The sequence below is a fragment of the Zalophus californianus genome, chromosome 1 (genome assembly GCF_009762305.2).
Source record: "Zalophus californianus isolate mZalCal1 chromosome 1, mZalCal1.pri.v2, whole genome shotgun sequence".
Lineage (NCBI taxonomy): Eukaryota > Metazoa > Chordata > Mammalia > Carnivora > Otariidae > Zalophus > Zalophus californianus.
This window is the reverse complement of record NC_045595.1, coordinates 19,329,415-19,343,438: the sequence shown is the minus strand read 5'-3', so window position 1 is coordinate 19,343,438 and position 14,024 is coordinate 19,329,415. Positions and strand designations below refer to the sequence as shown.

Here is a 14,024-nt window from a genome sequence, read left to right as displayed (position 1 = left end):
CATCACCACCCTGTTCTGTGCTGGGAGGGAAGAAAACCAGTCTCCCGAGTCCCGACCCCCATTTCCCCATCATGGGCAGCTGCCAGGCTCTGTTAGAACCTCCCTTCTGGGGCCCACATGCCACCCCAGGCCTGGACTGATGGATGGGAGTGTGTGTCCTAAACACCAAGAGGCCAGGGCCTTCTGAGTGAGGGCTGGAGGCCAGAAGGCAGGACCCACTGCTGCACCCGTGGGATGGAGTGGGGCAGGGGTGGAAGACCAGAGCCCCTCCCCCACAAGAGTTGCCCTGTCCCTCACAGGCATGGTGGGCCCATGGAAGGTGCCTTCAGACCTTGATCATGGGCTGGGCCAGACTCAGGGCCCCAGCCTGACCGACGCTGTGACCTTGGGAAGGCTGCTTACTGCCTCCATGCCTGGGTCTCCTCATCTGAGGAAGACATGCCAGGCATGAGTGGAGAGAGCTACACATGATGTGTCACTGGCCTGGTGGCAGGCTCAGCATGCAGCAAGTGACCAGTTCGTGGTGACAGTCATCAATATGATTAACAGGACTTCACTGCACTCAGCTCTGCAGGAGGCCCCAGAGGGCCATCTTTAGGGGTCCCAAGAGTTCCTGGAGGGACAGGACCCACAGAGGCACAAAATAAGAATCTCTGGGCAGCCGGGGTTCAGGCCCTGAGGGTGGCAGAGTACCAACACCTCCTCTAGGAAGCCCTCCCTGATGCCCCAAGTTCCCATAGCACTAAGCTTCCTCGAAGCACTTCAGCTCCTCCTGCACTGGTGGTTCCACCCAGTTTTGTGTCTGTTTCCTCCTCTAGACTGTGAGAGGGCAGGGCTGGCCCGCCACATCTCTGCATATCAGCGTGGTCTGGTGCCAGGCATGGCGGTAACAGGGTGTGGGATAGAAGGCCTGCTCACACGCAGAGGGGCCGTGATGGAGGAGAGTGCAGGAACCAGCCCCAAGGGATGGCCAGGCTTGTGTGGACAGAGGCTTGGAGAGCCATGCTGGGAAGGGACTCAGGAAGCTGGGACGGGGAGAGTGGTAGTGAGCCTGGGTGTGGGAGGTGTGCTGAGGGCACCTCCTGCCGAGCCCTGAGCAGCTGGTGGCAAAGACGCATCAGCAAGGCACGCCTGTCCCTTGTGGCAGTTCACCCTTGACTAGGGAGGGCCTCTTCTTGGCACTGGTGTGACACTGGTTTGTCCGAGGTAGAGGGGCAACGGGGCTTGACTCCAGGGCCTGGGTCCTACTACATCCTGGGGGGGCCCCTGCCATCCTGTGGGCAGGAGCTGTGGCTGGGCTGAAGTACAGGGAGTCCCATGGAGATGCCACTCAGGTCACTTTGTGCAGGCTTCATCTGTCCTATGTGAACCCAGCTGTGGGTGGGGGAAGGGCCCACACAGCAAGCTGGGAAAGGTCTGGGGCCAAGGAATCCCGGAGGGTCTGGCAGCATGGGGCAAGGGAGTCCCTGAGCCAGCCTGGCTCCAGGGAACACTAAGGATGGAGAGGGCTGGGGCTGGGCATGGGCCTTCCTCAGCCTCTGACCTCCTCGTGCTCTGTTCCTCAGAGATTGGCCGACGCCGCAGAGAGCTTCCAGAAAGCCCACCGCTGGCAGGACAACATCAAGGTAAGAACTGCAGTGCCCGCCCCAGCCCCTATGACCTGCCCACTCCCGGCAAGGGTAGATGTGAATTTGGGGGAGGGGGCGCTGCCCAGACTCACTGGAGGAGAGCCTGGAACCTCAGTCCCGCCTTCAGCAAACATTTGAGGCTCCCCTTGGTGCTGGGACACAGGGTGCAGATATGAACCTCTCACTTCACCCTAGCGGAGCTGTGGGGTCCCCCAAGGGCAGACAGGCCACTCTAAAGTGATGCTCCCCAAAGTTGGTGTTGCCTTGGAGGTTAAGGATGTGCCCAGACTCTGGAGAGACCCTAGGGCAAAGAAGTCCCTTGACTCCAGGACCTTTCAGACTGTAATACACTGACCTAGAAGAGTCACTGCCAGAGGGGGACTCTGTCCCCTTCCTGGGACTTCCCTGAACAGCAGCCTGTCTTCCAGGAGGCTGTCCGGCTGGGATCAGGGACCAGGCTTGTCACAGCCACAGAAGACTCTCCTTCCACTAAGAGAGCTCAGAAGGAGCCCAGGTGCCAAGGGAGTAGAGGGGTGAGAAGCTGGTAGTAGGTCTCTTCTTGAGGGCAGAAGGGCCCAGAATGTGGGGGAAGGAAGGGAACCCTCATTGACTGCCAGTCTCAAACGCAGGTGGCCCTCACAAATGCAGGCAGCTGTGTTTGCTTTGGGCTGGGGCTGGACACACCTGCACCCTTTCCAGCAGGCCAGCATCTCAGAGGGTCCCAGTAAGCCAGAAGGTAAACTGAGACAGGCTTCCTCCCAGACTCAGGGAACCCCCAATGCCAGGGATGATGGAACCCTCAGGGACCAGGCCAGTTAGCAGGGCTCGTGTGTCCTCCACAGCTGCCCAGGCATCTGAGCCATGCCTCCTGGGGGTCTCTGTGCTAACCACGGGGAGAGGCGCCAAGGGCTGCCTGCGGGGACCCGCGGCCTAATAAGGTGGGGTAGGCCCTTGCCGCTCCAGCTCTGGGTCTTGCACATCTGGTGGGCCAGTGGATTATTATCCCTACTTAAACCGATAAGAACACTGAGGCACAGGGTGGTTAGACCTACCTGAGGCACCTGTTGGTGGCAGAGATTCACAGCCAGGCTGTCAGGTCCCAGGGGATTCATGCCTATGATCCAGCCCCCTGAACTTGTCTGCTCCTCATCCCTGGCCTCCATCCCGCCAGGCCATCCTGAGTCCTGCCCTGCCTTGCCCACCCCATGGCATCCTTCCTTTGCTGCCTGGTGGGTGCTGGATGCTACCCTCAGGGAGCTCAGGTGGGATTGGATGTAACAGGTGATTGTTTATAGTGAACACATAAATGAGTGGATGACTCCTTGGACAGACCCCGCCTCCCCAGGAGCTCAGGACTCGCCCTTCTCTCTCCCTCCCTTTCCAACACCACCACCCATTCCGGGGTCCCCGTGCCTCCTCAGCCCCTTGATCAGGAACAGCATGGTGGCGGTGCTCCCACCCACCACTCAGATCACGCTCCCACCAGTAAAACAGCACCCACCCGGGCGACTCCTCTTCAAGGCCCAGCCCTGATCGGGCTGTTGCTGCCCCCCTTGGCCACCTCATTCCTCACCCACCTCCCCCTCTGCGCCAGCCATGCTGAGCACCTCACTCCAGGCCCATTCCTGATCTCTGCCCAAATGCCTTCTGTTCCTCCCGGCGGCCTGGCTTGTCTGTCCCTTCCCAGTGAGGCCACCCCCATGGCCCAGTCCATCAGCCCCTCCAGCTTCTGGCCATCTAAGACCCCACCCCCCCCCGCACGCCTCCCCTACTCTGGCCCTTCCTTTGTTCCTGACATATCTGCGTCCTCCCTCCCTACCCAGGACTGTGTGCAGAGCAGACATGGGACAGTGAGTGAGTGAAGGAACAGGGAACAGGGGAATGAAAAGACCCGCCCTCAGCCTGGTTTTCTCTCCCTCGCAGTCCAGGCCCAGACAAGAAGACAAAGAGGCCGCCTTAGCCTCAAACCTATTTTTTTTTCCTGACTCGGCAGAAAACCCAAACTTTACAAGGATCATCCAGCCAGACTCCTGACCCCTGATTTTCAGCTACTCCCTGAGGCAGGACTAGCTTACCCCAGGCCAGAGTGGGCACCACGGGGGCCTGCCAGGAAGGGGCACCAAGGTCTCAGGGGCATCAGGGGGATGCTGAGATGGGTGCTGCTGGAGACAATGTGCTCCCTGCACACTGAGTCCCCGCGGGGCCCTGCAAGGGGTTGCCCCTCTCTGGGCTCCAGTTTCCCCATCTGGCAAAGGACTCTGGTGTTTGATGCTGCCTGCTGGCCCGGGCCTGGTGTGCGAAAGGGCCACTGCACACGTCAGGGCATAGAGATGCCAAGGTGGTGACAGTGTAGGGGCGTCTTCGGCCCTGTGCGCTCCTGTCCTGAGATGAGGCAGGAGCGGGCTCTGGCCGGGCCCCTCCCCTCGACTCGACCTGGGATGCCCCCAGTTGTGGAAGTGACCACCGGGCCTCCCACTCAGTCCGTCCGGCTGCTCATCTGTCCGTATCTCGGGCAGGGCGGAGCTAGAATCACCCCCTCCTTCCCAGCTGCGGGGTCAGGGCCCCGCTCTTCCCCAGAAGCCCTGCAGTCACCCTGCTGCCTGGCTGAAAGGCATCAGCGCTAACGGCGGGCCCATTAGCTGGCTAGCCAGCCCACCCTGCCTGGGCTGCCGGGGGCGGGGGGGCAGGGGGGTGGGAGCTGGCGGCAGCTGCAGGTGGGGACTGTGCGTGCCAGGGGGATACGGGGACTTGAGACTGGGAAAAGGACGGTGTCTCTGTCGCTTGCAGGCACACTACCCACTCTTGAGACCATGTCCTTCCCAATGACCTTCAGGAGGTACAGATAAGGAGCGTGTTCCTCCATGTGGCGCTCCGGAGAGCCGAAACGCCAGTGTCAAACTCAGGCCCTTTACGCAAGCCGGGCCTTGGCCCAGGAATGCCCTGCCCTCCTCCTTCAAAAGGGCAATGCCTCTCCCTCTCCAGTTAATTCCCTAGGGCTCCTCTTTCTGAGTCCCAAGCCCGGGATTGGCCCCCACGGCCCCCAGCATCCATCTTGGGAGCCCCCAACACTGACAGTTCCCAGTGCAGCCTGCCCCAGGCCAGTATCCCAGTGGACTCCTCTATCTGCCCCACTCAGGACTCCTCTAGGCCAGAAGCAGTCGGACCTGATTCAGTGTTGTCCACCACCTGTCCATGTGCCCAGCCGAGCGCCCTGTGGACAGGTGGGCTGAGAGCAGCTGGGCCTTGGTCTTCTTACCTCTGAGATGGGGAGAATGGCACCCGGCAGTTCTGGGCACAGAGGAGATGCTTGGCACATGGAATCCACTGTGTGATCAGTAGGGTATGGTCCTCCCTATGGCAACAGCACACAGTGGGACTACATGCAGACCCTCTGAGAAGTGGACAGTGGTATAGCTACATCCCAGGCACTCGGGGGATCCTGAGGTCGACAGGCTCAGAGATGGCACAGGGGAGAGAGAGAGGTCTGGACCTGAAGGCCCCCTGCTCCCCTCTTAGTCTCAGGCCATGACCCCACACACTGGCTATGGCAGACGCAGGGAACCACAGCCTGGCCACAGCCCTTGGACCCCAGGGAAACCATGGCCCTCGTGAGAGGCAGCACCTCACATGACCCCGCAGACAGGCAGCAGGTGCTCTGGTGCCCGTAATGCTCAGGGGAGATGAAGGTGGCCCACCTGCTGGACACCGTGCCTGGCCCAGCACCACACTGTGCCAGCATTATCTGCTGTCTGAACCTCCACCAGGGAGGACCTGGGCCAGGGATGGGTGGAAGAGGCGGAAGAGGCCATCGGCCCCAGGGCCTCAGTGCCGACACCTGGCCCTGTAGGGGAAAGTGCTGCCCTGGGAGTCTAAGGGAGGAAGCAGTCCTACCCTGGGGAGTCTGAAGCAGGAGACACAGCCCTACCCTGGGGGGTCTGATGGGAGAGGTAGCTCTGTCTGGGAACCTAAAAGGAAGACTGTGAAGGCTGGACCAGGCCAGAGGAGCCGGCTGGACAGGACAGGTGGCCTCCCTGGCCTGAGGTCTGCCCCAGCCATCAGGCCTGCTGCCTGCCTCTCTGCCACGCCGGCGACAGACGGCTCTCTCAGAAAACAGTCCTTTTGGCTGAGCTGAGCTGGCCACGGGCCAGGGCAGGAAGGCCAGGCATCCTCACTGTACCCCACAGTACCAGACATAGGCACCAACTGCTATTCCCCATGCTTACCCCATGCTCACCTCCTCGCCCTGTTTCCCACCTGCCGGCACCCCTCGCGTTCTCTCTTGGGCTCAGCTCCAGCTAAGGAGAGGGTATGTGATGTGTCGTCTATGCAAAGGCCATGTAGGCCCCCCAGCCCCACCCTTCATGTGTCGTCTGTCATACAGAAATCCACAAGGGGGAGAAATGTGAGTTCAGAAGGGTGATTCCCCCCACCCCCTGCCAAGTTTGAGCAAAATGGCCCCTAAAATAGCAGAAGGGGGTGTTGGGTGTGGACCCCAGACATTAATAATGCCCATTTCTCCCCAACCAGAGGGTTTCCTCCACCCTGCAGCCCCTCCCAGGACTGGAGTTGCAAACATAAGGGCCCCCACAGGTAGGGCTGGCCCCCAGCGCCTGGAGAGGCCCAGCTCCCTGCCTCTGTAGCGCCCTCGGTGAGGGTATGGTCATCCCACCTTTGCAAGTGGGAAATCAAGACCCTGAAGGAAAGCCTCACCGAGGCTACAGGATTTAACAGGCACCCTTGCCTCCTTGATGAGATGGGGGTGACCCCCAGGAGTAGTCCTGGGGCCACTAGGGACTTTGGAGGCTTCAGGCTCAGTTTTCACTCACCATTTGGGATCCCAGAGCACACATGTTCAGGTCAGGATTTGAGGCCAAGACCCTTTGCCAAGGCCCCTGCGTGTAATCGCTAGGTACCTGAATCGCTCCTTGTGGTCTAACCAAGGCAGGACGTAATGGTGGACACGGGGCCCTGCGCACACAGAGGCCTTTCCAGGGATTCCTCCCACTCTAACCCTGATGGCCCCATTCTGTCACACCCCCAGCTCCACACCACATCAAGCATAGAGACCACAGCTGTGTTTACAATGTATTTTCACACATGTGACCTTGCCCGCCACCATCCCATGCTAATCCTCTCTCTACCAAGCAAGGGGCATGGCCTGGCCCTTTCAAGGTAGAAGAGGTAGGGACAAGGACTGCATACAGATTCCTGAGCCTCACCCACTGTCTGCAGGGCCCTGGAATCCTCCTGTATGACACATCTCCCCTGTGTCAGTGATACCACCAGCACCTGATCCTCTGCTGAGACCATGAACCAGCAGGACAAAAAGACAAAGGCAGCCATTGGGGCAGCTGCCCAGGGGTGGCCCGAATGCAGGCGGGACCCACCCAGCCCGGCCCTGTGAGAGGAGCGCGTGTCTCCTGGGGGCCCCCGAGTTACCGACCCCCGCCCATGCCCTTTCCTGTCCTTGCGGGAGGTTTGCCTAAAAAGTTGGCGAGTGAAGCCTCATGTTCTAATCTGCAGTCCTCCCACCATGCCCGCCTGTTTTCATTATGGAGGGAAAGAGCATCAGAGCCGTGTTGATAACCCCCTTTTAGATAACAAATCACATTTTCTTTTTGCCAGCGAGTGTGTTGAATTGATATTTTTTTCCCCTCGGTTTAATGGGTTTGTGTGTTCAGGAATGATCTTCATCAACCGAAACTCCTTATTGTGTTTGATGTAATGTCAGCTTTCATTATGTGCTTCGGTCGGAGCTGGGCGCAAGGGAAGGCTGAGCACCCTGGAGCCTGGGCCCCAGCCCCCAGTCCCCACCCTGCGCCCACCTGGGCTCCAGCCCTGCTGCCGGGTGGGTGGTGCGGCAAAGGTTGGAGATGCAACGGGAAGGCGGGTTGGAGCATGGGTGCGAAGCCTCCTACCCCTGCCGTGTCCTCATCTGTCTGAGGGGGAGGGTCGCAGGGCTCCCGGAGGCGCCCCGTAACCCAGCACATGTGAAGCGCTGGACGTAGCAGATGCCTCTGGTGACCGAAGCAATCAAAGTCGCTTCCGGTCTTCCATCCATCCAGCTGCTGTGGTCTTGCCCAAGCCTGGTGCCAGGCATGGAGTCGATGTTGCAGAAATGCTCGGACTGTGTTTACGGGTTCAGCCATGGCCTCTACCCCCCAGACCTCTGGTGGGAGACAACTCACAACTGTCCCCACAACAAGCCCCCATACTGACCACCTCGAACTATGGCCTCAGGCCCAGCACCCGGGCAATCCCCAAGGCCAAGCCCCCTCCCTGAAGCCTGAGGAGCCGGAGCTGAGAGGGAGCAGTGCGGCCCTGAGGTCACACAGCAAAAGGGGTGGCCAAGGTGACTTCTGCCCCCCAGAGAGTAAGTGCTGGCTCTGTGCTTGCTGGGAGCACACTTGGTCAACACCCCCATTTTCGACCACAAAGAAACAGGCTGCCAGGGCCACGCACCAGGTGTTTGCGGTAGAAGACAGCACGAGGAGCACTAGAGGAGGGTGCCACAGACAGCGGCCTTCTCCTGTGTCCTGACCCTAGAGCCCATAGGGGCAGGAGTGGGGTGGCCCCCCCAGAGCCAGTGGCACTTGATGGCACCAGATTCACCTTCTGGCGGCCTCTGTCAGCCATGCTCAGTTCTGATTAAAGATCATTAAACATGAAATTAGCCCGTTTGTGTTACGGGTCCCCGGGGTGGCCAGTGATTATGACGCGCAGATGGCCAAGAACCCAGGCTTCGCGCAGGCGGGCGAGGCCGGGACGGGCGGGGCGCACACCAGCAGGCTCGGCAGGCCGGGGAGGCAGGCGCGGGGGCCAGGCTTTGTTTTCTCCCGCTCCTGTTGTGTAAACCCCCTTGCATTTCACAACAAATCACAGATAATTAATAAGTACATGCCCGTAATGAGCAGGCTTTTTAATAGAAGAAATTGGAAGATGCGGTGTCGAGTCATTATTTCACTCTGGCCCAGACTCGGCTCTATTTTCCCATCTTCTTCACTCCCCCGGTACTGCCTCAGCCAGAGTCTCTGCACACAGGCTGGCTCTGACCCCGCCTCTCAGCGGTCCTGGAGTCAGGGAGCCCCAGGGAGGCCCCACCCAACCTGGGGCACCACATGCCCCTGGAGCCTGTGAGGGCCCCTGAGGGGGTGTCTGTCTGGGGCGGGGGTGGGCATGCCCGGCCTAATTCAGCCAGCCCTCCCCAAGGCTGCTCTGGATCCGGGCAGGGGCCTCAGGGCGGGGACCCTGGCTGCACCTCAAGCAGCCTTGTGAGGAGCTGTGAGGGTCAAGGCCTCTCTCTCCCACCAGGAGGAAGATATCCTGTACTATGATGCCAAGGCCGACGCTGAGCTGGTGAGTGCCCTACCCCTGTTGGGGGGAGAAGAACTGCCAGAGCCCCACACCGTCCCTTGGCTAGTAGCCTCAGCTGTAAAATGAGTGTGAGGTCTCAGCGCTCTCCCACATCCTGAGGTCACCCTGCAAAGTAGCGGTGGCACAGGCCCCGCGCCCGACCCCAGGTAGGTAGTGAGGCACTTGGATCTCTTCCCGTGGGTCAATCCGGGTGCCAGCATGGAGGAGGCTGAGCACTGTGGGAGCAGAGAAGAGAGGGAGCAGTGGGAAGGGCTTCCTGGAGGTGGGCAAGGCAGGGCCGGGATGTGGCTGTGGTGTGGCTCGGGTGGTGCAGGTACCTTCCATGTGTTGAGCCCCACACAGCTGGCCCCACCGTCGGGGCTCCCGCCAGCTCGGTCAGGCTTGCCCCAGCTGCAGAGGCAGCCCAGCCCTGTGCCTGTTCCCCAGACGAAGGACAGGGCTCGGGCTCTGCTGGGGTCACTGGCTGGGCAGTGATGGCGCGGGGGCTCACTGGACGGCCCAGACCCACGCTGCTCCTGTCTCAGCGCCCCTGACTGGCTCATGTGTGCTTGGGCGCCCCGTCTCTGGAGGCCTCACGTGAAAGCCGTATGACCATTTTGGTAGCAAGGGACCTACAGAGGAGCCAAGAGTGTCCGAGAGGGCAGGGCACACAGAGTACACAGTGTTTGGTGAACCTGCCAAGGCCCAAGTCCATCTGCCTGCCTTGGAGGCAAATGTAGTTGAACTTGACTATCTCCTCTGTAAACAGAGGTGTCATAAACAGCTCAGTCCCTGGGGTCCCACGTGCCCTGGCTGGGGCGGGAGACCCCAAATCCAGGGTTCCTCTCCTGGGCTTATTGGCCGGGGGCATTTCCTGGGGCGAGTGGGAGGTAGACAATGCCCCTGGAGGTGGGCAGGCAGGAAGGGAACCCTGCAGAGGGTCGGTGGTGCCAGGCCAGCCTGGGTGAGCCTTGAGGAGAGCAGGCGGGCAGGGGGCCGGAGAAGTAGGGGTGGGTGGGCTAAAGCAGGTGTGCTTCCCCCTTGGCTGAGCCTCCGTGGCTCCCAGAGAAGTTGCTAAAATTAAAGCTGGAATCTGAAATTCAAATGAAGAGCGAACCTTTAATTAGACCCTGAATCTAATTCCTTACCCCCCTCAGCAGCAGGCTGTAATTTTAGCAATCAGTGCATTAAATATAAACCAGGAGACTGCAGTTGCCCACCGTACAAAGCCCCTGGGCATGGGGGTGGTGCCAAGAGACTCCTTGGCTGTTCTGGTGCCCGGGCCCCTGCCAGGATCCCCTGAACTCCCTGTGCCCAGGACCCCCGCCCCTGGCTCTAAATCACTGATTCCCTGCACACACACCCCCGCCCCTCAAGGGGGTAGGGACAAGCCCCAGGAGGGAGAGGCACCCTGGGTGGGGCTGGGCTAAGGGCAGGCCAAAAGCCGGGCCCTCTATAAACATCGACATGAACACATTTGTCGACTCCCCTGCTTGTTGTGTTGTTTTGTTTTTTTAATCTTTGCCAGAGGTACAGTTAGAGATCTTTCTAGACCATTTACTTTTAAATTACCAGCCAGAAGGTGGGGGTGGGGGAAAGAGAAGGAAGGAAAAAGTTCGCCAGCTGATAGCTTATCAGAACAGAATCCAAATGTCACATTAGTTGGGAAAGTTGGGAGATTAAATTTTCCAGCGCCCTTCATCTGCCGCTGACATTTCGGGGGCTTTCTTCTCCCGCACCTCCCCCTCCTGCAAGCAGAACGTGAGTGGCTCACGCCTCAGAGGCGGCAGGCTGGGTAGCTGCCTGCCCCGGCTTTACCCAGCATCCAGGAGCTTCTGAGGGTCCTCCTAGGGTGTGCCGAGGTGGGCAGAGAGTCGCACACATGGTCAGGGGGCGAGGGGGCGAGGGGAGGGCAGCAGATGGCTTGGATTTTGCTGTACAGAATCCACCCTTGAAGAGACGCCAAGGGTCCTTGCGGCAGACCCTCTCAGGGCCGTGCCGACCCCCACACAGGCCCGCCTGCTGCAACCCCATCCAGGCAGTAATTCATTCCCCAGGCCGGAGGACAGACCCGGAGCACTCCTGGGGTGGGCAGAGCTCATCTGGCTGGATAGGGAGGCACGATCACCCTTTCCCCAGACAAGATGCAGCAGGAGGCAGAAATACAGCGGGTGTGCCCAGGACCCAGTGAGCAGTGGGGTCTGCAGAGCCACAAGGGGGTGGAAATGAGCTGAGCCTGGTGTTGACGGTGATCACACGGGTTGAGAGGCAGTGAGGGGGCATGCGGATGGCCCAGCTGCTTACACCCCTTCCTCCAGGGGCACAAGGCCCCCAGATCTGCCCCTGCCCTGCCTTGGTCTCCATCCCTCCTTTCCTCCCCGTCTGGCTCTTCCCTGCCTTCCTCTTCACTCTCTACCACCATCTTCCCCTCCCCCTTGCACACCTGCACCCGTGCCTGCCTACCCCCCACCCTCTCACCGCCCCCCCGCCCGCCGCCGCTTGGCTGCGGCATCAGCGCTGCAGCGGCAGACCCGTTCCTGCCAGCCTGTGGTGGTGGGCGGGGGTGCATGGCGCATGCCCAGCCTGCTCGGCCGAGAGATGCTGTAATTGGCACCTGTCAGACGGCTGCAGCTCATTTTAGAAAGCCAACAGGGGCCTTTGCAGTCCCACTGCTAGCAAGCGCTGAGGACCCTCCCTCTGGAAGTTACCGGGTCTCAATGCTAGCCCCCACCCCAGCCCAGCTCCCCCCCTAAACTCAGCCCCTACAGCCACCTGCTGAGGGGGTGGTGACCCTCCCCCAGAGGGGGTAAGGACCCTCTCCCTGGTGCCAAAGGAACTCCATGCAGGGGATCGGGGGGCCCCCCAGTGTGGGGGGCCCAAGGCTCCTGGGAAGGGCTGCCTAGGTCTCCCTAGGATCACACAAGCCTGACTTGAAAGCAGAGGTGTGCAGCCTGCTCTTTCTCACTGGGACTTGTTTCCTTCATTGATAATTGGTTTTCAAGAATGTGGGGAAGTTTGGTTTGGGTTTTGGAATTTGGGTTTATCAAATGTAGGGATGGTGGGTGGGGTGGCCCAGGGGCAGGTGGGAGTCACAGGCCTCCTGGGGGAGGGGTCCATACCCCCTGACCATCTGTCCCTGTGTCTCTCCATCTCTCCCCGTCTCTGATTCTGAGATGCCCCTATCACCTAGACCCTGGCCCTCTCCTGCCTGCAGAGCTGTCTGACCCCACTCCACCATTTTCTAGACCTGACATGACCACGGTGGGGGGGGATCCCTTTCTGCAGGATGACCCTGAGAGTGAGGATGTGGAGAGGGGGTCCAAGGTCAGCACCCTCAGGCTGGACTTCGTTGAGGACTCAAACTTCAAGAACAAAGTCAACTATTCGTACACGGCCGTGCAGATCCCCACGGACATCTACAAAGGCTGTGAGTGTGCAGAGCCCACGGCCTGGGCACTGCCAGGTCCTGGGTGCTCAGCCAGTGCCGTCTGCCTTCAGCCCCTGCTACCCACGTCCACACGCAGGCGTCAAGTCATTCTCAGGCATGGCCTCACGCTAACACTCAGACTCTCACTGCTGTGAATGCACAGTCTCCTGCCCCTGTGTACACATGTGCCCCACGTGCCCCCAGAGTAGCTCCTCCCCGCCGTCCCCCATTCCCAGGCCCCGTGTAGGAATGGTTGAGGAGCTACCACATCAGATGAACACAGGGGCTGGGGGAACAGGGAGCAGTCCCTCACTCACGGACGCCAGCCCCGGAACATCTCCCTCCTTGTCCAGGGACAGGGCAGCTTTGCACAGTGGGGAAACCAAGTCACTACAGCTGGAAGGATTTGAGTCAGACGTGAGGAGGAACTTCCTGAAGATCTTGGGAGGTGTAGGGGGAGGAGACCAAGAGTCAAGCACTACAGAGAGAGCTCTAGCAGTGGGCTTCAGGGCCCTGCGGTCTGGTGGTTTGGGCATAATTCTGTGAGCATGTACAAGGCAACCTCAGACTCCAAGGGGCCCCCTGGGTGGAGGGTCTTGGGACACAGGCCCCAGAGTTTCTGGGTAGTCTCCAGAATGCAGGGAATCCTGCAGGGGCCTCAGGAAGCCCCCCCTCCACCCTTCGGGTCAGCCAGGCCTTCTAGGCAGCCTCAGTAGGGGGTGAGGATAGGTGCTGCCCCCCCCCCCCCCGCCGTCCCTGCCACGGCCTCCCTCAGGCCACCTGCCCGAGCCAGTCGAGGAGCACTATCACAGGCAGGCACACTAATTAAAACAGGAGCCATACTGCCCTCCCCAGTCACCCCTCGCTACCCACACAAATTACATTTTATATGTTTTTTATTTACTGTGTCACTTTTAATTAAATCTGTAATCGCCTGCCTGAGGGGGCATGGTCCCCGTTTCCCAGCTCAGCGTGATCTGAGTATGCACGTGGGTGCGGGTGTGTGCACGTGGGGAGACCAGAGTGTTTGCACAAGTGTGTCTTACAGTGAATGCAGGTGTGGGCGTGTGGTCATGGGTACCTGTGGGGACAGCCCAGCTGAGGCGGGGGTCTACTCTTGGCTCTTGACCTGAGTCAGAAATGCCCCTGTGCCAGCAGCAAGAGGGGCTTCCAGGACAGTCGGCTCTAAGCCTCTCCTTGGGAGGATGGGGAAACTGAGGCCCAGCGAGGGTTGGGACTCGCCAGGCAGACTCTCCCAGGGCAGGCAGTACTGTATGAAACATTTGAGAACCCGGCTTTATTTTTTCGTTAAAGAGAAAAATAGAGATTGTTCGACTCACTAAGTTTCTAAATTAGGAACAGGACCATAACATACTGTTCAATAGGCACAGCCAATGCTAGAAATGTGTTTTTGTTTTCACATTATGGTCAGTTAAGGGAAGCTACAAGGACAGAGAGAAGGGAGTGGAAGCAGAGGGAGAGAGATTAGGCAGCAGATACGATGCAGCAAAGGCCCCACACTGCAGGGCGGAGGAGGGGGAGAGCAGAGGGCCCCTTGCCCAGGAATGTATCTGCGCCCCCTGGGCGATGGGCAGAACCTTGCGCATTTGTCTCTT

At 59.8% G+C, this 14,024-nt stretch overlaps 1 protein-coding gene across 8 annotated transcripts in view; it reads left to right on the top strand.

The window, feature by feature from the left end:
- CACNA2D2 (calcium voltage-gated channel auxiliary subunit alpha2delta 2) overlaps nt 1-14,024 on the top strand; it is a 141,063-nt gene that overhangs the window by 107,786 nt on the left and 19,253 nt on the right. For all 8 annotated transcript variants that reach the window (XM_027583116.2, XM_027583114.2, XM_027583115.2 and 5 more), the window contains exons 4-6: nt 1,566-1,625; nt 8,940-8,984; nt 12,267-12,408. In XM_027583116.2, coding sequence (XP_027438917.1) covers nt 1,566-1,625; nt 8,940-8,984; nt 12,267-12,408 — 247 coding nt within the window. The remainder of the gene's footprint in view (nt 1-1,565; nt 1,626-8,939; nt 8,985-12,266; nt 12,409-14,024) is intronic.